This window comes from Chlamydomonas reinhardtii, chromosome 16 (genome assembly GCF_000002595.2).
Source record: "Chlamydomonas reinhardtii strain CC-503 cw92 mt+ chromosome 16, whole genome shotgun sequence".
Taxonomy (NCBI): Eukaryota; Viridiplantae; Chlorophyta; class Chlorophyceae; order Chlamydomonadales; family Chlamydomonadaceae; genus Chlamydomonas; species Chlamydomonas reinhardtii.
Window position 1 is genome coordinate 52,365 of NC_057019.1, and position 25,891 is coordinate 78,255.

General features: G+C 66.0%; 3 protein-coding genes across 3 annotated transcripts; 1 reads left to right on the forward strand and 2 right to left on the reverse strand.

Moving 5' to 3' along the window:
- Nucleotides 1–19: 19 nt before the first annotated feature.
- Nucleotides 20–5,181, reverse strand: CHLRE_16g695850v5 (uncharacterized protein). Its single transcript, XM_001699276.3, has 10 exons — nucleotides 4,970–5,181; nucleotides 4,273–4,444; nucleotides 3,948–4,046; nucleotides 3,627–3,770; nucleotides 3,274–3,399; nucleotides 3,011–3,094; nucleotides 2,648–2,824; nucleotides 2,376–2,459; nucleotides 1,809–2,234; nucleotides 20–1,569 (listed from the first exon to the last, which is right to left on the reverse strand). The coding sequence occupies exons 1-10, from the start codon at nucleotides 5,098–5,100 to the stop codon at nucleotides 1,171–1,173; spliced, it is 1,842 nt and encodes a 613-aa protein (XP_001699328.1). The 5' UTR covers nucleotides 5,101–5,181; the 3' UTR covers nucleotides 20–1,170.
- A 120-nt stretch (nucleotides 5,182–5,301) lies between these two features.
- CHLRE_16g695851v5 (uncharacterized protein) lies at nucleotides 5,302–7,453 on the forward strand. The gene is made up of 4 exons (XM_043071817.1): nucleotides 5,302–5,608; nucleotides 5,737–6,115; nucleotides 6,320–6,369; nucleotides 6,535–7,453. Exons 1-4 carry the CDS (start codon nucleotides 5,462–5,464, stop codon nucleotides 7,324–7,326), a joined length of 1,368 nt encoding a protein of 455 aa, XP_042915260.1. The 5' UTR covers nucleotides 5,302–5,461; the 3' UTR covers nucleotides 7,327–7,453.
- Nucleotides 7,454–7,466: 13 nt separating this feature from the next.
- Nucleotides 7,467–24,421, reverse strand: CHLRE_16g695800v5 (uncharacterized protein). Its single transcript, XM_043071816.1, has 37 exons — nucleotides 24,165–24,421; nucleotides 23,381–23,998; nucleotides 23,126–23,251; nucleotides 22,902–22,961; nucleotides 22,244–22,740; nucleotides 21,351–22,054; nucleotides 20,959–21,147; nucleotides 20,616–20,746; nucleotides 20,136–20,438; nucleotides 19,861–19,954; nucleotides 19,551–19,633; nucleotides 19,160–19,402; nucleotides 18,898–18,991; nucleotides 18,610–18,710; nucleotides 18,038–18,132; nucleotides 17,477–17,797; nucleotides 16,898–17,264; nucleotides 16,563–16,747; nucleotides 16,046–16,316; nucleotides 15,654–15,772; nucleotides 15,364–15,394; nucleotides 15,203–15,241; nucleotides 14,753–14,915; nucleotides 14,301–14,420; nucleotides 14,001–14,110; nucleotides 13,663–13,765; nucleotides 13,472–13,499; nucleotides 12,938–13,004; nucleotides 12,737–12,796; nucleotides 12,377–12,436; nucleotides 12,002–12,156; nucleotides 11,486–11,879; nucleotides 10,987–11,292; nucleotides 10,668–10,784; nucleotides 10,104–10,505; nucleotides 8,804–9,064; nucleotides 7,467–8,496 (listed from the first exon to the last, which is right to left on the reverse strand). The coding sequence occupies exons 1-37, from the start codon at nucleotides 24,216–24,218 to the stop codon at nucleotides 8,206–8,208; spliced, it is 7,362 nt and encodes a 2,453-aa protein (XP_042915261.1). The 5' UTR covers nucleotides 24,219–24,421; the 3' UTR covers nucleotides 7,467–8,205.
- Between the last annotated feature and the right edge of the window lie 1,470 nt (nucleotides 24,422–25,891).

The window sequence follows — 25,891 nt, forward strand, 5'->3', positions numbered from 1 at the left end:
CAGTGCGGAGAGCAGCCATGGTTCGCAAACTTCGACGGACATCCTTTCCAGCACCCCTCGCGCCCCTCGCCCAGCCACGGCGCTGCCACGGCCCACCCCGCTGGTTTCCCCAGCACAACGTATTTTCCAACGTACTAGCCGACGAGGGCAGCGTACAGTACGTAGTACAGTACGTAGTACATAGTACGCGTACTACGAACTAGGCAACCCTGCCCGGGCCAACAAAGTCTCGCCCCAGACATTAGCCCCCGGGAGGAATGTCTAGGAAACGGCCAGAATGGCCGATTAATGTCTGGAGACATTAAGATAGGAGTCCCACTGGCATGCCTTCGCGTGTACATAAGCCAGTGCAGAAGCTGTGAGCAATTGAGCGCTAGTTGCCTCCCACTGGCATGCCTTCGCGTGTACATAGGCCACCCACAATCCAGCTCCCTATTCAATGACAACTCTCAACGCATTCACCACCAAATCAAAACGACAAACAACAAAACGTGTCCGACATGCGGGGTCGAAGGCCGCCCCCTAGCCAGCCATAGCGCGTGGTGGCATGGCAAAAGCGCAGGAATTTACTGCCCTTCCCGGTTGTTGCGACCCCTTGAGCCTGCAAAACTCGCATAACCACATGTCCTTCAAAACGGATGAGCACAAAACATACACAGCGCACCAACAATCACCACCAATCCCAGTACCACACACCTAAAACGCCACCTATCTGTTACCTGGTTGCGGGTGCTCACGTGAGTAAAAGTATACGCCGACAATACGCATTTTTAGGGCCTGATGGCGACGCTATTATAGTTTGACGTGTCCGGGGGGTAGTTTCTGCCCGGCGCAAGGTAGGCGCGGCGGGGCAGACCTGGTTTAGAAGGGCGGCGTTCGGTGGGCGCCGCCGGGCCGGCCGTGGGGAGATGGATCCCGAATCCTCACCCGCACGGGTACGGCCCGCTGAATGTTATGAGGCGTGCATTAGTGCACTCCCGGCTGCCCCATGCCCGCGTTGCCCCATCGCTGCACCTCGTGCAAGTTTTCAAAATGCATTTAGTGCATGGTCTGTTTCGTTCATTGAACTACCAAGGACCGCTCGTCCTGTACAAGGCACACACGTCGCATGTGCCAACGCTGCACCAAATCGGTGCGCTCAACCCCGTGGCCGCCGCCCTCCTCGCTGCCTCACTGCCGTGCCGCGCTGCTGCCCACCAGCGCCTGCGCGCCCACCTGCCCGCCGTCCCCGCTGCGCGCGCCCACCGAGCTGTCATGGTGATTTTGCTGGTTGTTGTGTTGGCGGTGGTGGTGTGCGGGCGGCAGCTGCTCCGCCACCACACACCGCACGCCCGCCTCCCTCAGGTACATCGCCAGGCCGCTGTCGGGTGCGGGTCCCGCCAGTGCAGTGGCGGCGGGGGGCGCCTCGGGGTCCGCCAGCAGCACCACCAGCTTGGCCAGCGCCTTGGAGTTGGAGGCGGAGGAGCTGCGACTGCCACTGCTGCTGCTGCTGCTGCTGCCGCCTGAGGACGAGGTGGTCGGGGCGGCTGCACGCAGCAGGAAGGCGCACCAGTCCAGTCGCTCCTTGGCCTGCGGGGACAAGGGAGACATGTCATTGTGAGGGCCAGCTTGTTTCAGGACAGACTGAGTGCGAGGGTCAGAGCCGCGATGTCGCACCACAGCCGTCGACGCCCTCCCCAAACACCCACGCCCACACACTTGGAAGCGACTCTGTGACAGGCTGGGCGGCCCTCGTGCTGCCCCATACAAGCTCAGCAACGCCCGCTCGCCTGTCGTCCCCGCCCCCAATCCCGCCCGCCCGCCCGCACCTGTCTCAGGCACAGCGCCACGTCCTCGCCGTCCCGCACCACCGCCGCAGTGGCCACAGCCGCCGGGGCACCACACGGGTGTCGTACCACCAGCTCCGCCACGTGCGCACCAGCACCAGCATCAGCAGCCTGGCCATGCGGATCTGGCTCCGACAGCGTCACATGGCTGTGACACGTCAGCGACTTGGCCTCAGAAGGCGCCAGGCCCAGTGCCGCCCCCGCGCCCGCCGCCAGCCGCAACAGTGCCTCCGCCACCGCAGCCTCGCGACTGGCCGCGCCCGCACCCGCCTCACCGCCCGCCACCGAGTCCAGGCTGCTGATGCTGCCGGCGATGGAGGCGGAGGCAGTGGAGGCGGCGCCGGAGCCGGTCGGCGAGGAGGCGCCCGACCTGCGCGCCCTGAGCAGGCGGTGGACCAGTGTGGCGGCCTGCAACCGCAGCAGCAGCAACCGCGACATGAGTGATGCCATGGGCGGATGCAAGGCTACGGCAGTATGAAGCACGGGGAGCTCTTCTAGTAGTTACGAGGTGAGTCCAGTGAGTGCAGTGGCCCTGCTGCCCTCGCTCACCTGCTGGCCGGCCAGCCACTTCTCAATCTCCTGCTTGACGCCCCAGGTGGCGTACCACAGCGGCAGCGGCTCGCCCACGACGTGCTGTGCAATAAAGGCACACGAGGGCACGGAGTATACGCCCGCGTTCAGATTATGTGCCACGAGACGTCCAAAGTGTTTGCGGTGGTACGTGCGAACGCAAAGCCCGCTTGTGGCTCTCTAACCACCGCCAACTCCTCCTGCACCCCACTTCCCATCTCCCCTCTCGTCCCCTGCGCCCGCCTGCTCACCCTGCTGAGGAAGTACCGCTCCAGCAGCCAGGCGTCCGGCTCGGAGATGCAGCCCTGCGCCATCTGCGACTCGGCCCAGGCGAAGGGGTCGGCCGCACACAGCTGATGCAGGAACGGGGCGGTGTCCAGGCGGGCGGCGTAGGCCAGCGAACCAAACACGTGCAGCGTCACCACGTCCTGAGGGGGCGGAGCCGCAGGCGGGGGCAGGATGGTGGTGTGCCATGGGTGGTTGGAAACACTCAGTCACAGCTGCGTACAGATACATAGGACAGCAGTGCTTCCCAAAGGCGCAGCCGGCAAGGCAGCTGGTGACACGGCGGCTGCGCCCGGACCACAAGTCCCCCCCGACACACGCACGCTCACCTGCTCCGTGGCTCCGCCCCCGGGCGCCGCCTCCCAGCCCGAGATCTCGTCCGCACCCCGGGGCGCCCACACCGGCATGGCAGCCTGGCAAGTGGCGTGTTGGAGAGGCATCACACACATGTATCGGCGCGCGCAGGAGTCAGGGGCCAAGCGGGCCCGCTGACAAACTACGGTATGGGCAAACATGGCCGCCAATGCCAGAAACGTGCAGAATCCGGCGGCATACCACCCCCTGCTCCCCAACCGATCCTCCCCTCACGCACCAGCAGTCCGTCCACGAGCCCTCCCGCCGCCAGCTGGGCACCCAGTTGGGGGTGGCGGGCCACGCACGCAGCCAGCTCGGCCTGCGCCGCCGAGGAGGCAGCCAGGGCGGTGTCGGGGCCGCCGGCCTGTGTGCATTGGCGTTGTTAGGGGAAAGGGAAAAAGAACACCGAGACATTGTGTGCGCGAGTTGCGCGTGTGAGTCGCAGCGTGTGCCCCCTGCGGGATGCAGTGTTGGAACCTGCCATCACGAAGAATGCCGCCACGACCACACAGCCATGGGCCATGGCCAATGCCGGTGCTGTCCAGCTCACGCCGCCACGGCCCCGCTGCAGCTGCATCCCCCCTGCCTCACCCGCGTGGCCTCACACAGCGCCACTGCCGCCGGCCGTGTGGCCATCCAGGTCTTGATAGCCCCCCGCACGTTGCCATTTAAAAACCAGTGCGGTAGGTTTTCGCCCACACGCAGCTGCCCGCTGGTGAGGTACTCAGACAGCAACTGTTGGCGGGACGAGGCGGGTACAGTGGGTAAGGGGGGTGGGCAGGTATGGCGCGCCTGCCGCTAGTCGCGTTACAGCTGCCAGCGGTACAATCTAGCACCGGCAAGCGCTGTGCGTCCACACCAACCCAGGATGCTTGGTTATTCCCGCGCCCTGCCCTGATCCACCCCGCTGACCTCGGCGTGGTGTCCTGCTGTGACGTCGCATATGGGCGCCGCGTCCGCTGACAGCAGCGGCTCTGCACAGAACAGTGCCGAGAAGTCCAGCTTGTGGGCCTGACAGGAGCGGATGAGAGGGAGGGGAGGACAGGGCGGCAGGCCAGGGGAGCCTGAAAACACAGTACAGGGCTGTGTCTGGCAGATGGCCAGAAGCACTTGTTCTGGCTGCAGCCTGCACTCCGCAGGCAGCACAACGCGCAATGTGGACCAGCCCTACCCCCAATCTCACACGGCCCTGCACGGGCCCCTCTGGGCCCGCCCTGCACATGACAGGGACCCATACCTTGAGATAGTTGGTGAAGGTTAAGATCAAGCGAAGGTCGGCGCGGGTCGTGGTGTTGGTGGGGGGCACCGCTGTCACTGCGGGCGCCACATCGTGGTCCGGTGCCTCAGCTCCCCACCACTCGGGGTCCTGCAACACCTCCGTGTGCCGGGACTGGAAAGTTTGACTGCGCCTGTGCAGCCAAGTACGGTAGCAGCACGTCGTGTGAGAGGCGCTGAGAGGCTGGCCAAGTGTTGCAAGTTGCAACCTCGTCACGTTGGGGGACGTAGAGCGACAGTGACAGACCAGGATAGCACGTGGTGAGCAACTGCGCTGTCCTGTCACGCCTATACCTTGACTCTTTGAAGGCCGCGATTGGCACATGATAAGGGCCTGCCTATTGCCTCAGCCGCAGCGCAATGATCGGCCTAGTGCACTCGACACGCGCATGGACATGCCTCCGATACCAGCCCGGGCGCTGAGCCCAGCAGCGCTCGTCATACAGCAGCATGAATTAGGTATCTAGTGGTCTTGTTGAATCATCCCAGTCTGAAGCTGACGAAGGCAACAGCCTTCCGAGAAACACGCGACCAAATAGAGCCGCTGCCCGTTGGACAGCCTGCCAACAATCCTTTGACAGCCCGCTAACGATCCATTATGGCAACCCGCGACTTTGATGAGTACCAATGCACAGCACCAGCCCGCCCGGTTATCTCACCCGAGACTGGCTCCTCGGTTTAATACGCCCCGCACGCATACATTTCTCGGCGCATGAATCAATCCAATCTTTCGTAGGGTTATACTGAATGTCGCGCAAGCTGGCGGCGCACGACACGAAACGCGCGACATAGTGACGAGTCTCGAGCGCAAAATTGAATGTATGTCAGCGTGGCTTGTCTATCGGCAGTATGTGTATCACAACAGAGATATTGTTTTGTTATGCAACTGGCCAGGCATATGGAGCAAAGCCGGGACTGATTGTTCCGCAATTTGCGGAGAGTATCATGGGCACTGAGCCGCTGGGAAGAGTTGTTGCAACTCCTGAGGAATGTCGCAAGAAGACATTATATTAAAGGAGATCTTCGGCAGTGATGAAGATTCAACTGACGAGGGCCACGATGCCGATGTCCCGCGGCCATCTTTGGGGCGCGAAGGGCACATCACCAAGCGCAGGAAGACGGATATCTGCTGCAGCAAAGTCGAAGGGAGTATGGAAGGGGGCCCCGCTGCGAGCAGCAGTGCACTCATCCGCGACCTGAAGAGCAGCCACACCCAATTGCTGGGTGCGGACAGCGGGGTCATACGCCCCCTTCCGGGCTTGGTCGTCGTCCGAGGCGCGCTAAACGCACAGCAGCAGGTCAGCGCTATGGGTTTCGCTGGGGCGAATGTGCGTGCTGCCTTCGGTGAAGGCAACACCTTGCCCCCTGCTTTGTGGCTGTGCTGAGCTGTGTGTGCTGTGTTGTTGTGTTGTACTCCCGTGCGCAGCTGAGCCTGGCGGGCGCCATTCTGGACAGCGGCTGCCTCGTGGGCGAGACGTCAGCGCCACAGCCGCCAACGCAGCCGCAGCAGCAGGGGGGCGCAGGTCTAGGCGCAGGTGCGGAGGCATGGGTAGCAGGCGGTGAGGGCGCCCGCTGCACCGGTTGTGGCGTGGGCGGGTCGGGGCAGGTGGACAGCCAGCCAGCACAGGCGGGCAGCTGTCCAGCGGGTGCTGGTGGCAGCAGCGACAGTGGGGCCAGCGGCGGCAGAGGTGTTGGTGGTGGTGGTGCAGGCGGCGGCGGCATCAGGCGGGGCGCGCCCAATCAGGCCATGTTCTTTGGTCCCCTGCCGCAGTGGGGACAGCAACTGCAGCAGCTGCTGCCACTAGGTGCGGCATGGGCAGGGCGTGGGTGCATAGGCTTGGGGACTGCACACCGGGGATTACCTGCAACAGCATGTGGAGCTATGGACGGAGCTACTCGTTAATGAGCGTTAAACTCCTCGAGCCTTGCTTCATGGCTGCTGGCTGCCTCTGGCCTGCCGGCGCACCAATCATCCTTACTGATAGGGATCATCCCCGCACTGCCTCCAGAGCAACTGCTTCCGCCGCATCTGGCCGCCCGTGCACCCAGCTTCGACCAGGTGCGGCGCCAGGCAGAGGTGGCCATGGCTGTGTGGCCATGGTTGGCGGGAGATACTCACATGCAATGGCGCCAATGCAACACGGCACCTTCAGGGCTCCTCACCCACCATGCTGCGCCCGTCCCCTCTGGGGGATCTGCGCCCTGATGTGGCCCCCGGGCACAGGCTATCGTGAACCTGTACCGGCCCGGCGAGGGCATCATGGACCATGTGGACCTGGCCCGCTTCCAGGACGGCGTCGTGGGCGTCAGTGTGGGCGGACCCATAGTCATGGACTTCAGGAGGCTTCCGGGCCGGAGGGAGGGGGCTGCAGGCGGACAGGCAGAAGGCGAGGTGGCGGATGCGGAAGTGGGGTACAACCGGGAGGCGGTGGGGAGGCTGCTGCAGGGTGAGGGTGACGGCGAGGGTGAGGGTGGTGGCGCATGTCCGGACGACGAGGGCGACATGCCGGGCGTGCTGCCGGAGTCATGTCCGGGCGACGGGGTGTGGTGGCTAGAGGATGAGGAGGCAACCGTGGCAGCAGCGGCGGAGGTAGCAGCCAGAGCAGGGGCGGTGGGACCTGCGGCCGGGGGCCCATACAGCAGTGGGCCGGCGAGCGATGTGCGCAAGCGGCGGCGGCGGCGCCACCTGCGTGTGCTGCTTCAGGGCGGTGACCTGATCGGCATGTCGGGTGCGGCCAGGTACGGCTGGACACACGGCATCGCGCAGGGCGTCGCGCGGGAGCGAGTGCTGCTGCCGCGGGGGACACAGGCAGCGGCGGTGGCGGAGGAGGAGTTCGTGGAGTCAGCGTCACCGGGCGAGGAGGAGGAGCTGGGTCAAGGCCAGGCGCCAGTGGGTGTGTTGCAGTGTGTGCCACGGGGAGTCCGGCTTAGTGTGACCCTGAGGCGCCTGGTTCCGCACATTGTGTTGTGTGAGGAAGCGGGGGAGGAGGGGCCGTTGGGGGAACAGGTGGTGTAGGAAGCTGGACTGTGTAGGGCTGTGCGCATTGCTGAGGATGGGAAGCCTGCATGTCCTGCATTTATCACTGGTGACTTGCGATATCATCGCCAGGATTTCAGCCCCCGCTTCGGTAGTTCGGATCTCGTTTGGTCAGTGCGGCAGTGCGTGCATTACAGCCCAGGATGAAAGCCCAGCCACGCGCGTATGGAATTCATATGAACACAACAAACACCCCGCAGACTCAATACCGTATCTTCGAAAGAATCACCTCGTAAGGGTCTTCTGCGACATGAACGGGGTCAGTTCACCCCACCCCCCTGTTGGTGATACGAACCCGAGTGTACGGCTTGCGAGTTGCGAACTACCGCCCCAGCCCGCCCCCAGCTCACGCCCCACCTACCCTGTTGCACTGCATGCCACGTCACATACACCAGATAACGCACACAGTTGCTGCGTGTACAGCTTCCATGTTCCTTCATCATCGACTGCATGCACTCTTGCTCCTCCAATCTGTGCTCCTGGCAATTTGCTCCGTGTACTTGACTGGGCACTGTTGTGCCCGTGTCACACGGCTCGCAGCTGTCGCTAGGACCCAATTGCGCTATGGTACTCGAAACATGCCGCAACCATATGCACGCTGATTAGGGGTCAATAATCGCATTCCCAACACAAATTACCGCCCCCCTCCCTCACCCACCCACGCACACATGAAAGACATACCTGCACGCTCGCGGCGCGCCTGCTCACAGCGCGTTGCTTCGCGACACCCGACTCGTGCACCTACTTTGCTCCCTCGGGCCGCACTGCGCTTTGGCCCAGTACCCTAACCCCACGAGACGTTGGTGGTGCCGAGTGCAGAAACGCGCGCGACCGACTGGTTTCTGCCGGGTTGCCCTGTCAGCTGCGCTTCCCCTGGCCACGTCCATCCCCAGCACCCCCATTGCCGCCATCAGTTGACTCTGTGCCCTTGCTGCGGCCACCACCAGCGCCGAACCAGCCGCCTCCAAACTTGCGCCCAGTATCGGCAGCATCGGCCTTGCCCTTGGCCCTGTCCCTTCCTCCTCCGCGTGCGTCCTTGCCTTCGTCATCGTCGTCGTCGTCGCTGTCATCTGCATCCGTGTCTGCACCGCCACCGGGAGCACCAGCGCCCTTGCCGCCTTGCAGCTTGCCCCAGGGGCTGCTCTTGCCCTGTGTGTACGGTGTGTGTGCGCACGTGTGTGTTAGAGAGCACAGGTAGTAGGTGTAGGAACGCGTTGGGTCACATTGCACGCCGTGGCCGGGCACGTGCCATCTGGACGTCGGCAGTTGTCATCCCATCCCACCTCATCCCACCCCACCCGGCCCCACCCCACCCAACCCCAACCCACCCCACCCCAGGGGTGGGTAGTTTGGGCTGGTATTCACAACCCACCCCACCCAACCCCACCCAACCGCACCTCACTCACATGTGTCCACAACACAGAATGCATGCCGCTACCTATCCCACCCCACACACCTGGTTCGCTGAGTTGGTCCCAAGCACCGCCGCCGCGCCCACCGCCGCCGCCGCCTCGGCAGCAGTCGTGGCCCCGTTGCCTCCTCCTCCGCCGCCTCCGTCTCCGTCGTCGCCTCCGCCTCCTGCGAGGCCGTTCTCCAGGAACTCCTGCCAGGACGCCGCCGCCGTCTCCTGGATCCAGCCGCCCACCGCCTGCACGCCCTCCACGGTGGCCGCCCCCACCTCCTCCGCACTGGGCAGAGCCTCAGCCACCGCCGCAGCCTGTAGTACCGGTATCACGGCGGTTGAGGGGTGGGATGCGCCGCAACAGGAGGGCGCTTGCACAGGCCGTCTCCCAACGGCAACACGCATAATCCACATCCAACCCGGGTTCACTCGGGGCGTGCCCATACACGCCGCACCGTCCAAAGACCAAACCTTGCCTAATGCTTATACATGACATATATATGTTATGACTTGTTGTTTTAAGCCCTGGCGCGGCCTGCCTGCTCGCCGAGCTCGCGAAATGCAGCGACATCCCCCGACATTGTGCACGAAGAGCTGCTTTTAGCCCTCGCAAAGCTCGAATTCCCATCTTTATAGCTGACAGTAGACACGGCATCAATCACGGCTTGAAACAATTGCTCCTCGAGGGACCTCGGTCGCGAAATTGCCGGTCGGCAGAGCCTCACATTTTGCCCCGGGATACATTCCAATGCAATATTGGGTATCTAAATAACATATTGAATGAGTTACTGCTCTCTCCAGCACACTTTGGCCCGATCGGACCGACACGCGCCCATCGGGCGCATGGCTGGCGGGCCAAAAACCCGCCCATTTCGACCTCAGGCGAGCGAGGACCGCCCTCCCACTTGACCAGCAAGTCATTACTACATGCACGGAGGGGCTGAGAGCGTGGGGGACTCAGGGGAGACCAGTTTGGCGTCGGGGAACCCCCCTATCCGCCCCCAAGACCCCCCGCACGGGAAGGGCCGTACGGCACTGGGGATACCGTCGGAAAAGAAATCTGACACGACACGATTTGTGGGGGGTAGGTCAGGTTGTTTGTCTTTTCCGGTGGTATCCCAGAGTCGATATCAAGTGTCAAAGATGGCGCATTTTTGGACGGTGGCCTGGACCGGAGTGAACCCGGGTTGTCCACATCTTCCCTCCACGCTCCGGATGGCCCGAAAGACCACCCCATATCACCCCTCTCCCTGCCCTTGACGTCGGCACTTCATAGGTGTGATACAACCACTCAGTCTTGCATGGACGGCTTCCCCTCCGCCCTCGGGCCGCCCCCCTCCCCCCGCACACCCACCTGCTCCGCCGCCGCATTGGCCGCCGCCTCCATGCCCGCCAGCACCAGCACCGCCGCGCCCGTGAGCACCACGCTGCCAATGGCGGACAGCGAGGCGCCGTCTGTGGCCAGGTCGTTGTAGGAGGACACCAGCGCCGCCTGCAGGTCCTGCTGCAGCGCAGTGCCCAGGTCGTTGCCGTCGTACCACTTGCCCGCAACCACCGCGAACGACACAGACCCCACCAGCACCGCCACACCCACGGCGTCAGCCACAGGGTCGCGCTTGTGGCGCCGCCCGCGGCCCCGCCCGCCGTCCGCATCGCCCGCGGCCGCGGCCTTGGCTGCTGAGTCAGCGTCGTCGTTGGCGCGAGGCGGCGGCGGCCGTACGCCACGGCGTGAGCACCAGCGGATGATAGTCGCACGCTGTAATGGTGGGAGGGCGGGGTGCAAGGATTGGTGCAGAGGTGCCGGGATGATGCATGAGCCATGGACTCACGGTGTATTGCCTGGGTGTGTCTTAGGGTCCATGTGTTTGTGTGCAGTGACTAGAGCCTGCATTGGTAGTGAGTTGAACCTCCCCCTCACCGGCTCCTCCACCAGCTCCGCGACCAGTGCGGGGTCCTCCGCCAGCTGCGACCCAAAGCCCTCAATGCCAGACACCGCATCGCCAAGACCCGACTCCGGCTGCAGTAGCAACTCCACCTTTGAGTGGGTGGGGAGAGGGGTGTGCGCACAGGATCATTGTGTGGGTGCAGTGCAACATCAGGCACAGCAGGCGCAGGCAGGTTGGCGCATGACACACTGACGCCATGCAGGCATGCGTGTGTGTGCGCCAGGGAGAGCCCCACGCCGTGACGATGTACCGCACGGCCCCACGCGCACCCCCTTCCCGCCCGCCACGCACCAGCTCCGGCCTGCCCGGCAGCGCCGCCAGCAGCGCCGCACTGCTGGTGGCCAGTCCGCCCGCCAGCTGCAGGTCGTTGGCCAGCAGGCTGCACAGCGCCGGACGACCAGCCAGCAGCTCCACCACCACCTCAGAGGTGGAGCCGCTGCCCGCACCCGCCCCCACACCCCCACCCACGCCCACACACAGCGCCCGGGCCAGCACGGGGGTGGCTGCCAGCACTCCCGCCAGGCCGCGGCTGCGCACCGCCGCCTGGCCCACGGGGGCGCCGCTGAGCACGGCGTCCACCAGCTCGGCACAGCCCACCTGAGGAGGAGGCGGGCAGGGAGGGGTAAGTTACTAGAGGGGGGATAGCGGTAGAAGGGGGATTACAGACATGACTCTTGGGACTAGAGGCAATGTGACGCCCAAGGCTCTTCCGATGTTAGCCGATGCCCCGTTGCACATGTGACCACCCCGACTGCGTCCCACTGCTCCACTCCCCCCCTCCTGCACGCACCAGTGCCGCGGCCAGGCCTCCATGTGGACTGCCCGAGTACACCTCGCCCTCATCCACCACCTCGGCCTCAGCACCCAGATCGCCAGACAGCGCCTGGCCGCCCGCAGCAGCAGCGCCGTCCGTACCATCGCCACCAGCCGCCGCAGCACCCGCGTCCGGTACCACTGCGCCAATCACCACCTCCGCCCCCGCGGCCGAGCTCGCGACACGCTGCCTCGGTGCGGCTGCAGCTGCCAAGGCGCCTGCTGCGCCACCTGCCGCAGCGGGGGTTACGTCTGTAACGTCCTCCACATCCACTGTGATGGTGGCGGTGGCGGCGCCAGGGCCATCAGGGGCTGGGCCCAGCAGCCGCCGCTGCCGCGCATTCTCCGCCCCCACCACATTGCCCGGAGTCCTGCAGCGCCATACGCGGGCGGTGTGGGTATAACTCAGATGCACGTGGGGAGTGTAAAAGCGTCGTTTGAGGTGCCCAAACACCTGCGCACAAACACACACACAACGCCGCCCCGCCCCCACCTGCCGTCGTCGGCCAGGGCCGCCGCCAGCGCCTCGTCCCTCGCAATGGCCCGCGCCAGCTCGCCGTTGCCCGCCAGCAGCGCGGCGAAGCGGGGCGAGGTGGACAGCGCCTCGGGCAGGCCGGGCGAGTGGCGGGCCACTGCGGCCACCAGCTCCTGAGGGGGCGGGAGGGGCAAGCAGGTGAGTCCGAGCGCGGGGTGCGTGCGGGTGTCGAGGAGGTGAACAAGTGACACGAAGCACATGAAGCCGGCCCTGTGCTGCTCCTGAGTGCTGAGTGGAGTCCTGTGCAGACTGAGCCCGCCCCCGACTCGGCGGCTCCTATGTTCCGTGTGGGGGGTGTGGACACCACACCCATGTGGTCGCCATGTCACTCACCTCGTTGTAGGCGAGTGTGTCGCCCAGCTGCGGACTGGCCACCAGGGCCGTGATCAGGGCCTGGGGCAAGCCGGCATGCAGGACTGGGGGTTACAGAGATAACGCCGAGGATCAGCGGTTGGCAGGGGTGCGGGCAAGCAAGTGTGTTGGCGTGTGGTGCGGGGCAGGCGCATGCCTGGCGGGGGGCCTCTGGCTCTGGCGCCACTGGCGGGACGACCCGTGCCGCCTGGCTTCCGGAACACTCCGGTGCCCATGTTTGCCCATCAAGACACACCCCTTCACCTGCTCCTGCCGCACACGCACCGAACGCGGGTTCTACAAGCTACCCCTCTAGACTCCACCCCCTGCTCTCCCCCGCACCTTGTTGGATGACACCACCTCTGCCAGCTGGCGGTTCATAAACATGGCGGCGGCCAGAGACTGGGAGGGGGGGGAGAAGGAGACAGAGGCGCAGTGGGGGGAGAGGGGCCGTTCGTTAGGGAGAGTTGACTGGTTGAGGTGGTGTGGCACAAGTGTTGGCACCACCCCCCTGACCACTCCGTCACTTCCCTCCCGCCTCACCGGGTTGCGTGTCAGCGCCTTGCCGAGCTCCCTGTTGCCTGAGGATAGCTGGGCCAGGAAGGAGTACCTGGGGCAGGTGGGGGCAGAGGGCGGCGCAGGGGGTTGGGCTGGCCATTCCATTAGGAAGCGCGAGTACAGAGGATGTAGGCCCAGGCATGGGCCATGGCGCTGGCAGTGGCAGGAAGGACACGGCACGCAGAGCCCCCCTGCCCTGCCCTGCCCTGCCCTGCCTTGCCCTGCCCTGCCCTGCCCTGCCCTGCCCTGCCCTGCCCTGCCCTGCCCTGCCCTGCCCTGCCCTGCCCTGCCCTGCCCTGCCCTGCCCTGCCCTGCCCTGCCCTGCCCTGCCCTGCCCTGCCCTGCCCTGCCCTGCCCTGCCCTGCCCTGCCCTGCCCTGCCCTGCCCTGCCCTGCCCTGCCCTGCCCTGCCCTGCCCTGCCCTGCCCTGCCCTGCACTGCCCTGCCCTGCCCTGCCCTGCCCTGCCCTCCATGCGGCTGGTGTGGGTGGGTCCCCATGCGGCGTCCCCATGAGTCGCACCTGGAGGCGGCGGTGAAGACCAGCAGCGCTGCAGACCAGCGAGCAATGGCACACCGAGGCGGGGGCAGGCGCAGGGGCAGTGAGAGGAGCTCATGCGAAAGAGCTTAACCTACTTGACATCTGTCCCTACCACGACTGCAAGTACGCTGCCGAGCATCTCACCGCCCGTCGCCCCCCGTCATGCATCTCACCGCTTGCAAACACGTTGGCCAAGTCTGGGTTGCCCGCAATGACTCCCGCCACTGCGCTGTTGGAGGTGATGGCGGTGGCTAGCTCAGGGTTGGAGGCCAGAGCCTGGGGAGAAGAGCAGCGGGGTGGGGTAGCCGTTCATGTGGAGAATGGAGCGACTTGACGGTGAATGCATTCATGACTAGTAAAGAAGTGAAGTGGAGGGCATGAGAGGGAGGGACCGAAGGAGCTACTACCGTTGTTTACCATGCGGCTGGTGACACAGTCAACTGCAAAGCAGCTGATGCGTGTCTCCGCACCTGCCGGCCCCGCCCTGCGCCCCCCTGCCCCATTCGCGCACCTGTGTGAAGCTGCCCTTCTTGGCAATGGCTGTGGTGAGCTCGGCGTTGGACACCAGGGCGGCCGGCAGACCCTTGTTGGCAGACACCACGAAGGCCAGGTTCCGGTTGCCTGCAGGATGGGGCGGCGACCGGTCGGGGTGGGTTTGGGGTATGCACGGTTAGGTCCGAAGTGCGTAGCGCAGCTCGAGGCGCATGATTCCTCTCACTCCCACACACTCTCTCACTCTGACTCTCTCAGCCGCGACACCACCAAGACGCCAACAAGCTCCTCCCCTCCCTCCCTCCGCCCTCTCCCTCACCCGCCAGTGCCGCCGCGAAGTCCCCATTGAAGCACACCAGCTGCTGCAGGTCGGGGTTGTCGGCCAGGGCGGCGGACAGCGCGGGGGAGCCGACCACCGCCGCCACCAGGTCCTTGTTGCCTGGAGACAAGGTGGGGACGGGGAGGGGAGGGGAGGGGGCTATGTGCCCGAGCACGACGAAAACGTCCCATCATCATAACGTAATGCCCACCCAGTCATGAAAATGATAGACGAGCGCGCCAGGGATAGTTCAGAACCATTTGAGGTGCATGATGAGGAATTGGGGCTCAAGAAGGAGTTGCAGATGCGTGCAGAGGAGCCCGTGAGAGGGAAGAGGGCGGCACAGGCTGTCGCACATACGGTACGGTAGCTACAGCGTGCGCTGGAAGAGGCCAGACCTGTGGTGCTGGGAGGAATGCACATGTCAGCCCCGCCCGCCCCCGCCCCCGTACCCGCAATGGCTGCCGCCAGGGCTGGGTTGTTGGACAGTGCGTCCGCAAAGGGGCGGTTGGTGGCCAGCTCCTGGGCGAAGCCGCGGCTGGCGATGACGGCCGACGCCAGCTCGGCGCAGGAGGCCAGTGTGGCGACCAGCCGGGAGTTGACAGACAGAGCGTCCTGAGGATGGGCGGAATGGGGGTGTGGTTTTGCAGGCATGGGCAACGTGCATGGACACACCAGGTGCAGGTGGACATGTGGTGCGAGTCAGTGGCTCTCATGGGGTGCGGGGCTGCGGGTGTCGACAGCGGTTGACACTGGGTGCACACGTGGGCAAGCGGCCCGTGTGGGGGCAGCACGCCACATGACCCCGTGCGCCAGTGCCGCTTAGACGTATCCCATGTGGCACTGCGGCGCACACGAACACACGAACACACACACACACACACACACACACACACACACACCTGCAGCGCCGCACTGGCCGACACCACGTCCTCCAGCTCCTGAGGGGGGAGGGGCAGGTGCAGGAGCAAGAGGACGCGTGTCAGCGGCTCCGCACTTGAGATGATCACAACTCGCCTGACCCAGTGCTGCTAGGTCCCAGCTCCACTCCCACGCCGCTCACCGGGTTGGCGGCCAGCAGGTCACCCAGACCCCTGCGAGTGCGGGGGCAGTGGCAGCGGCACCAGGCAGACAGGGCAGGCAGGCCTGGAGAGCTGGGCACGCATCACATTGACATACCCGCGGGCTGGCCCTGGGCCGTGAGCGCCTGAGGTCAGAATCATGTCCCCACGTGCCCACACACCCGCAGCCGATTGGAGCTACAGCAGCTCTCCTCTACCTGCACAGTCCCAGTATCACCTACCCCACCCCTCCCCCCAGCTCTCCATCCACCCCTGCCGGCTCAGTGCTCACCTCTGGCTGCCCACCGCCGCCGCGAACCGGGCGTTGGCGACCAGTGCCGCCTGCAGGTCGATCTCCCGACCCACCATGGCCGCCACGGTGGAGTTGCGGCTCAGCAGCGCAGCCAGACCCTGCAGGGGGGGAACCCGGGGGACACACCTTGGTACTGGCTGGAACCCGTGTGCAGCCAGCGTGGCTCTCCAGGCCACCACACCCGCCCTCACTGCTCGGCCTGGCAGCCTGACCCCCCTCTTCTTGTTGGGAATGGTGGAACCCCCTGAACATGGGGAGTTTATGCTTGTGATGTAACCACCCCCATCTCCACATGAACGGCCACCCCCCTACTTCTGTAGGCTCGGGCAAATAGTCTCCCCCCCATCCTGCGCCCCCATACCGCCGCTCACCTGGCTGGGTGTGGCCGCAATGGCTGCCGCCAGCCTGGGGTTGGCTGCCAGCGCCTCCGCAAGTCCCTCGGTGGCGGCAGCGGCAGAGACCAGGTCCGGACTGGAGCCCAGGGCCGTGGCCAGCATACCGCTGCCCACTGCACTAGTAAGACCCAGCGCGGCCGCCTCCTCCGCCGCCTCCGCCTCCGCCACCAGGGCCGCAGTCAGGGGGTTGCCGCCCGCCGCCAGCACCTCAGCAAACTTGGGACTGGCCACCAGCGCAGTGCGTAGACTGGCGCAGGGGCAAGGGGCCGGGGCATTCAGGGCAGGTAGGACGTGTGAGGAGGCATGCTGGGACTGAAGTGGATCTATGCATTCTGCGTCTGCCCAGGCAGCCCGGCGTTAGCATCCTGCTGTCTCCCGCCCTCTCCGGTGAGTCTTCTTGGCTACCGTACTTTCCATAACCTTAGGCTTCTCATGCGATTGGTGGCAACAAATACCTTCCCCCCCTCGCCCGCTCGAAACCCCACCCCCTCACCGGCCGTCTCGGGCCAGCAGCCTGCACAGCACCGGCTCCTCTGCCAGCAGCCCCGCCAGTGCGCCCCCCGCCGTGCGCGCCACCGCTGAGGTGAAGCGGCTGTCGCCCAGCAGCACCGGGACCAGGGCGGGGCAGGACACCAGGGCACCCGCGAAGGCGCCGCCGGGGGCAGCCAGAAGCGACACCTGAGGGGCGGCACGTGGAGGAGGTGGGGAGGGGGTCAAGTGAGTAGGTGGGCTTACGCAATCAGCAATTGGTGTCACGTGTCGCGGCGTCAAAACAAGAAGCCCTTTGCCCCCACCGCATTTCAGCCCGGTGCACACGCCGTCACGCACCAGGTCGGGTTGTGACACAAGGCCCGCGGGGAACGGCCGCAGCGGCCCACCGGCGCCGCCGGCCCCTGCAGCGCCGCCGCCCCAGCCGCCGCCGGCGCCCATGCCCGCCGACGCCTCCTCCCACGGCGACGTCGCTACGGCCCCGCCCGCTCCACCGGCGCCTTCAATGCTGCTGCTGCTGCTGCTGCTGGCGGCAGCCGCCATCACTGCCGCCGCCGCCGACTCCGCGGGGTCTGCCCCCAGCACCAGCGCCTCCAGGAGGGGGTTGGCCGCCACCGCCGCTGCCAGTCCGGGGCTGTCAGCGAACACACGTGCCAGGGCGGGCTCTGACGCCAGCAGGCCGCTCAGCGCAGGGGACAGAGCCAGCCTGTGGGCAGGTGGGGCAGGTGAGGGGGAGGTGGGGGGCGGCGTATGGCGTGGAGGGAGGTAGGGAGGCGGCATAGCTCTGGATTTGAGACTTTGACAGTAGCACACATGCACATGCACATACATCGCCACAACCACCCTATAACTATCACCGATGCACACGAGCTCCCTGCACTCCATGAACTACCCCACCAGCCCGCCACCCGATCTCACCTTGCCGCGAAGGCTGGTGTGGCCACCGCCGCCCGCGCCAGGTCGGGGCTGGCCACCAGGTGTCTGGACAGCGGCCAGCCGGGGGTGCTGAGGGCGGTCATGAGCTCGGGCACAGCCGCAGCCGTGTGCGCCAGCGCGTGGCTGCCTGCCGCCAGCACCCGAGGGAGGTCGGGCACTGCGGCCACGTTGTCGGCAAAGCCCAGGTGTCCGGCCGGCAGCAGGGCCGCCAGGTCGGGGCAGGCGCCCAGCAGCGCCACCAGCGGTTGGGAGGCGGCCAGAGCCTGAGCCAGCGAGCCGCAGGAGGACACCGCGGCGGGGAGGCTGCAAGGGGGAGGAGAAGAGGGGAGGGAGTCCAGGCATGAGGGAGGGGAAGGGCGGGCCCGGCAGACAAGCTTGAGTGGAGGCGGTGAGTTGGATGGGCATGGGTGATGAGAGATCATGCCTCACGTGCCCTGTGCCCCATTCCATGTGGGTCCCCTGCGCCTGACTGACAACACATTGCCCTCTGCACCCAAGCAGCTGCCACACGCCCACACGTTGCCCTTCCCCAGGGCCACTCACGCGCTGTTGGGCGCGCCCAGCAGCGCCATCAGCCTCGGCCCCATGTGCGGCGAGCCCAGCGCGGCGGCCAGGGAGGGGTGGGCCACCACCGCGGCCTGAGGCAGCACAGGGCCGGGGAGCGGAGAACGGAGTGGTGAAACCATCAGCGGGGCGACAGCGGTGGTTGGGGACGTGAGAAGGGGCGGAGGCATCCCAGTTAGGACGCCGAAAGCCGGATGCGGTCACGCAGGGCACTTAGAGAACGCCCCCCTGCCATCCCGCGCATGTCGTTTCGATGGCGGCACATTCTAGTGGCGGCGGTGCTGCTGGTGCGCCGATTGGTAGACAGTATGTGTTGCGGGTTGGATGCAAGCACGCCTGGGTGTTCCTCTATAGCAAGCGAGTCGATGGTCGACAGCCAACAACGACAAAAAGAATAAGGCTCATGGGCATTTAAGATAAAGGTCAAGACCAAAGCTCCTTCGGGCGCTGTGGGCTGGTGCCTTTGTTTGTTTGGGATAAGAATAAACTCCACCCCTCCCCAAGGCACACACACACACCTCAGCCGCCGCCCCCTCCCCCCGCCCCTGTACCTGCAGGTCCGCACTGGCCGCGAATGCCGCCGCGAAGTCCGGGTGGTCCAGCAGGGCGGTGCGCAGGGTGCGCTGCTGGGCCAGCAGCGAGGCCAGGCCGTCTGGGGGGGGGGAGGGGCAGGTGGGTGGGGTGGGGAGGAGGATGGAACAGAGCCAGGCAACGAGCCAAGGGCTTACATGATAGCGCTAGCGAGGGAGCTGCCGCGCTGGTGCAGGGCCCAGCCCAGTCACGTCGTTCACACCTGGCCCCACCACAGCTCATGGCCAAACCGAATCTCCACAACCCACCGTTCTCCGCCACCGCCGCCGCCAGTTTGGGGAACTCGGCCAACAGGTCTGACAGCTCCCGGCCCTGACGACCACTGCACAGGCAGTAGGCCAGCTGGGGTAGGGACAGGCGCAGGGGCAGAGGGGCGTGTTAGTCGTCAACCACTTGTCGCATGCACGCCATGCCCCCTGACACAGTGACAGGCACATACGTCTGCCAGCACGCCGCGGCTCCCACCACATGCCACTGCAGGCCCCACTCCCACATGCCCCCCTCTCTCACCTCCTTGTTGGCGGCGATGCGCCCCGCCAGCGCCTCATCCACCGCCAGCCGCGCCGCCAGACCCGAGTGCCCGGACAGCGCCGCCGCCAGGGCCGGAGAGGCCGCCACCGCCCGGGCCAGCTCGGGACAGGCGGCCAGGGCCACCGCGAAGGCAGGCGAGGCGGACACGGCCGCGGCCACGGCGCGGGAGGAGGCCACCGCTGCCCTGAGCTCAAAACACTCCACCAGGCCCACGGACAGGGTCTGACAGGCAGGGGGTGGGAGTCACACAGTCAGGATGAGGGTCGGTATGGGTGCAGAAGGGGTCAATGGGGAAGGAATACCATAGCAGAATCAACCTCTTGCCAACAGGCAGGTGGCGCTGTTGGGGCCCTGGCCCGCCCTGCCGCACCTTGTTTGAGCCCACCGCACACGCCAGGTCGTTGTTGGTGGCAAGGGCATCACGCAGGCCCGGGGTGGCAGAGATGGTGGCAGCTGAGGGGAGGAGGAGCGCGTTGCTAAAAGCAGGTTAGTGCGGCTGACTAGTCACAAGGGAGCGGGCGAGCAGCAGTGGCAAGGAGAGGAGTGGTTGAGGCTGGCGGCTGCGCACCAACCCATCCTAGCTGTGCCCATGCACGACCCACACGGTGCACCTGCCTGGCGCAACACTTGAACCCATTCCATATCCCGCCTACACCCAGCAGCCACCACAGCCGGCTCACCCAGGCGTGGGTCTGCCACCACCGCCGCCGTGAGCACCTCGTTGGTGGCCAGTGCAGCGGCGAACTCGGGGCTCTCGGCCACAGCAGTGGCCAGCTGCAGCGGACATTTGATTGAATGTGTGCGCCAGGAAAGCACATCGAGCATGCGCTTGCATAAGTGGAATGTGTGGTGTAAGAACAAGTGCCAGTGGTGGAAGTTGCCACAGATGAGAGCACGTTGTTGGCGGTCCGTTCCCAGTCCTTCACGCCGCCATCCGCCCCGCCGCGGCGCTCACCTCGGCGTTGGCCGCCACCGCGTTGGCGATGCGCACATTGCTGGCCAGCGCCCGAGCTGTGGCCGCACTGCTGCCCACTGCCGCCGCCAGGCCCGGCTGCGAGCCCAGCGCCGCCGCCAGCCGCGCATTGCCGCCCACCGCCACTGCCAGCTGCCTGTTGGCCGCCAGGGCGCCCGCCAGCCGCCGGTCCGCCGCCACCGCCGCCGCCAGCTCGGGGCAGCCGCCTGCCAGCGCCTCACACAGCGGTGGCACGGCGGCCAGTGTGGCGGCCAGCTCGGGCGTGATGGCCACAGCGGAGGCCAGCTGGTGAGTCGGGGTGGGTGGGTGAGCCAAGAGGAGGGATGGGGGAGGAGGGAGGGTGCACGAGTGGAGTGTCGGTTAGGGCATTGAGGCAGCGAGAAGTAGAAATGCTTGGATGTGCGTCATAAATGTGCGTGTGCCAAGGTATCAACCGGACCACCACGCCAGCCTCCCGCGCACCAGGCTGCTCGCCGCCACCGCCTCCGCCAGTCTGGGGCTGGTGGCCAGTGTGGAGGCCAGCTGTGGGAAGGCCGCGACCGCAGCCGCCAGACCAGGCTGTGACACCAGCGCCTCACACAGCCGGGGGTTGCCTGAGGCCACATCGGGGAATGCAGAGCACGTGGTCAGCTTCCCGCGCGCACACACATACACACACACACTGTCTTTGCGCAATGTTTTCCTTGTGCTCTTTAACACACACACACACACACACACACACACACACACACACACACACACACACACACACACACACACACACACACACACACACACACACACACACACACTGGACCCGCCTCACCCGCCACCGCCGCCGCCAGCTGTTCACTGCCCGCCAGCGCCAGCCCCAGCTCCGGCGGCCCCCGCACCAGTGCCGCCGCCAGGTGGGGCCGCACCGCCACCGCCGCGGCGAAGCGGGGTGTGGCGGCCAGTGCGGAGGCCAGCGGCTCTGAGGCGGCCAGGGCGGCGGCCAGGCCGGGGTCACGCACCACTACGGGAAGGGGCAGGGTAGGGCAGGGCCGGGCGGGACAGGGCACAAGGTGAGGCTCAGGATATTCGTGGAATGCACGGGGAGGTTTCGGTGGCCCCCAAGTGTACTGACCTAAACCCCCTTCCACATCCGGGTTCAGTGCAGGCAAGTGAGGAGTTGCGCGCTGACTCCACTACCACCACCGCTACCAACCCCCTGCTTACTGGCTGCTGCCAACGACGGCACCGCCGCCACTGCCGCCACCAGTGCCGGTCGCGACGCAATGGCCTCCGCCACGCCGCCGCCCGCCGTCAGCGCCGTCACCGCGCCTGCGCCCCCAGTCGCCAGAGCTGCCGCCAGCGCCGATCCCACCCCAGGCAGCGCCAACAGACCCGACAGCGCCTGACTGCCGCCACCGCCGCCGCCGCCAGCCCCCGCCGCCAGAGCCGCCGCCAGCTGCTCGTTGGTCGCCAGCGCCGCCGCCAGGTTGTCATGCGCCGCCACCAGCGCCGCCACCCGCGGCTCAGTGGCCAGGGCGCAGGGCAGGGGTCCGGCCAGCAGCAGCGCTCCGCCCACCAGCACTCGGGGCACACGGCCCACCACGCCGCCGCCGCGCCCGTTCAGTCCGGAGCCGCCGCTGCCCGAGTAGCTCATGTCCTTGGAGCCGCCCCCTGGCCCCATGCCGCCCATGCCGCCCGCCCCCATCGCCAGATCCATACTGCCGCCGCCACTGCCCGGGCCGTACATCTCAACACTCACGTGAGCCCAGTCGGGCGGGCCCCGCAGCCCGCCGCCGCCGCCTCCCCCGGGCCCTGCGCCGCTGCCGCCCCACGCCGTGGCCGGCCCGGGCAGCACCGCCGCCGCGGTCGCCGCCGCCGCCGCCACGGCCTGCTCCAGTGCCGTGGCCGCGTAGAAGCGCTCGTCGTACCTGGCAGCAGTGACGGCACCATGGAGAGGGAGGGGGGGCCATCAGGGCGACATGCAGCGGGACTTACACGCCCCTGCTTACATGACATCGCGCACACATTGTCTACATGCTGCCCGGGCTGCTCCCCTCCACAGTCTTGTATTCTACCACTGACCCGCACCAGCACCCCCACCAGCCGTCCGCCCTCACCTCATCATGGCCGCCGCGTAGGCCGCCGGGTCCGCCTCCTCCGCCACCAGCTCCCCCGCCTCAGCCAGCTGGTCCACCAGCGCGGCCGCACCGGCCCGCAGTGCCCCCAGCAGCTGGCGACTGAGGCCGGTGCCGCGAGACACCACCAGGCTCAGACCCCTGCACGCGCCCAGAACCGCCGCCGTCAGCTCCTCAGCCGTCAGCGGCGGCGGCGGGGGCGGCGGCGGCGGCGGGGGCGGAGGCGGCGGCATGTTGACGACGACGCTAGGCATTGCGGCGCTGTCGACGCTGCCGCCCACAAGCCCTCCGCTGCCCAGCGCGCCGGCCAGCAGATGTGGCGGCATGAGCACCTCAGCGCCGCCCGCCCCCGGCCCCTCCGCCCCCTCCCCGCCCGGCAGCGCGGCGAAGCACTGCACCTCGGTCACCGCGGTCTGGCCCCACGCGCAAGACAGCACGAAATTGCAGGAGGAGGCGCCCGCAGGCGGCACCAGCCGGACCTGTGCGGCGCAACGGACATCCATGGGGCGCGTTGCAGATGCAGCCTTGTGTGCCTGGGCGGTCCAGGAGCCGATGTAACTCTCCACACACAGCAGTACGGGCCAGGCCACCGACATACGTAACCCAGCCCCACACCACACCTCCCGCCCCGGCACCGCACCTGGCGGTCTGACCCGGGCTCCCAGCGGATGATGCGCCCGTCCTGATCCACCAGCACCAGCTGAGTGGGGTGAGGGAGAGGGGAGGGGACGAGGTGAGGGGACGAGGTGAGGGGACGAGGGGACGAAGTGTCGGTGGAGTACGGCAGGTCAGAGATAAACGTACTGCCTTGACTAATGAGTGCTCCGCTGCTTCTAGCGGGACCCCTCCTGCCCGGTGCCTCACCTTGAAGCTGAACACGCCGCCACCCCGGCCGTACGACAGCTCTATGCGGTGGCTGTTGTCGGGGGCGCGGCGCAACGGCAGCGCCCGCACGCCATTCCACTCGCCCAGCAGTGGAATGGAGCCAACCTGGGGATAGGGAGGTGGGCCGTCCGGGCCGGCGTGGGTCACACAGGCCAACACGATACTAGTTTGCGCTGCGCCCATGTTGTCAGCAACACCCACCCGCCCCCCCCCAGTGCCCCGCGCGGCACTCACCACCGCCAGGCTCTCATTCAGCCCCACGGCCTGCTGCGCCACCACGAAGGTCACCACCACTGGCGAGGACGCCCGGCCGCTGGCGCCGTCACCCACCGCCCCCGCCGCCGCCCCCGCGGCAGCGCGGCTCCCAGAGGCACCCACTGCGGCACCTGGCTTGTTCCGCAGCTTGGCGCCTGAGCCGTTGCCGTTGCCGCTCACTGGGCCGTACACGTGGCCGTGGCCGTTGCCATGCAGGGGCGCCGCGGCACCCCGCCCCGCCTGGAGCCCGGGCGTGCCGGCGGCAGGGCCTGCGGGCGACGACTCGGCTTGCGGCCCCAGAGCTGCGGGAGGCACTCGTGATGAGTCCTGGACCACGGGCTGTGGCGGGTCGTGTGAGGTGGAGGCCCAGCCCGCCCAGGTGGACTGGGCGGTCGCGGGGTCGGCTGAGGTACCGTCGGATGGCGCTGCCGCGCCCTCACCCCGGGGCAGGACGCCCGGCTCACCGCCCGCAGCCTCATAGCCAGACCCAATGCCATTGGTAGCACCGCCCGCCTCAGGACCAGGCAAGGCGGAAACGTTGCGTGGCCGTGGTGGCGCACGTCGCAGGTGGTGGGGGAGTGGCGAAGGTCGAGGCGCCTGCGCGACGTCAGCGAATTCAGACCACGGCTGTGATGCCCGCACTTAAAAGTGCAGAGAGCGCCATTCTCCCATCGCATCGTTAAGTGCGATATGAAGCCCCCCTAGCAAGCTTTCGCGTGGGCCAACCAAGATGACTCGTCCCAAACCACTGCACCTGGCTTACTTCTGCAGCTCTCTTGCCCACAGCATCACGAGCTTTAGTGGAAGCGACGTGCATTCTGCGTAGCCCTACTATGCCGTCTTCCAACTCACGGAACTAGAACGCTTTGTTCATTGCAGGCCGCTAAGCAGGCGCATTGTGCAATACATCGTTCCTTGGGCTATTCAGATGCGCAATAGTGACGCTTGGGGTGTGTAGCGTTACACTGTATCGGGTCTTGCCTTCCTACTAACTATTATCTTCGACAACAGACATTATAGATAATACACGGGCTGATAGTTGGCTTCCAATGTGCCAATTGTGGCGAGTTATCACGGTTACCGTGCAAAGGAGGTTATCGTGGTTACCGTGCATGCCGAATTCTCCCGCCAGTTCATACCGGGCACCGCCAGCAAATTCGACATGCTTCGACCTTGCTGACACAGTCGCATGCCACCCGCACACTGCCCCTTTGCACCACGCCCCCCGCCCAAATCCGTACGGTGTGGTCAATCCGGTCCATACCAGTCTGGCGGGTTGAGGCTTGGCTAGGACTCACTGTGCGCGGAGTCACACGGACTTTGCCCGCGGGAGGGTTTGCAGCAAAGTCGGGGTTGGGCCCTGATAGCATGTGATGGCTCGGCGTCTTCGGGAGCTGGGACTGTCCCCTCTGTAACATCCGCATCCATACCAGTCCTGGATCGGTTTTCCGTCCCCATAGCCGGTTGTCTGGTGCTGCCTACCGCAAATGCGCTGGCCAGACAGAGCGCCAGCAGTGGCAACAGGCGTGCCTGAAGGGAACACCAGGACCCCAGCGTTGGCAGGCCTGCATCCCCAGTGCGCGGGTGGCGTGGTTAGCCGACCATGCGCTGCGCATCCAGTACCTCTGTGGGGGTGGCGGTGCAGCGGCGCCAGCGCCGGCGCAGGGGCTGTGGCACCTCCTCCGCCATTACCGCCAGTGGGGACAGCGGCGGTGGCGGTTGACTGTGCACGTTCGCAGCCAGAAAGTTGACTGTGCACGTTCGCAGCCAGAATACGGACCCAGCCAGGTTAGCCGCGTTACTTGATTCCATTTGGGAGCACAGGAGTAGAAGCACCCCCATTCGGGGACCAAACTAGCTGCATATATAAGTGTTGCAGGCGTTATAAGGGCCCCCCGGCCCGGGCCTCGGTTTCTACAAGGACAGGAATGCACGTCGTGCTCACCACCTTGTAACCACACACAACAAGAAAGTGAGCATTATTAGTTGTGTGGCTTACCGTATGGCCTGCTTCCATGCGTGTCGGGAATGCATCTCGTACCCATGACCAACCTTACGCCTGTTGTGTAACTGCAGGACCTCGAGCGCATGGCGCAGTATGTAGCTGGCTGGTGGGAGGGCCAAGGAGGAGGTCATTGTCGGCTGGGGCAACGCCAACACTGGCTACGGAGGTTGCGTCAGCAGGTCAGGTAGAGGTCCAAACCGGGCGCTGCTGCGCCTGCTGGTGGACAAGTACGCGCACCTGGTGGTGTACATGGACGAGTATGCATGTCCTCATCAGGGCTCGGCAGGGGCCTTTATAGGGGACAAGCACTCAGCTGCATATGAAGTTTGTGAATGTGTGCGCAAGGTGTGCGCAAAGTGTGGACAGCGTCTGCTCGGTAACGGGCAGCGCTGCTTGCAAGTGGTGATTCCGGATGGTGTCTCTGCCCGCGATGCCCAAGTGTGCCAACACTGCAGGACTGTTTGGGTAAGTCTGGCACAGGTTGA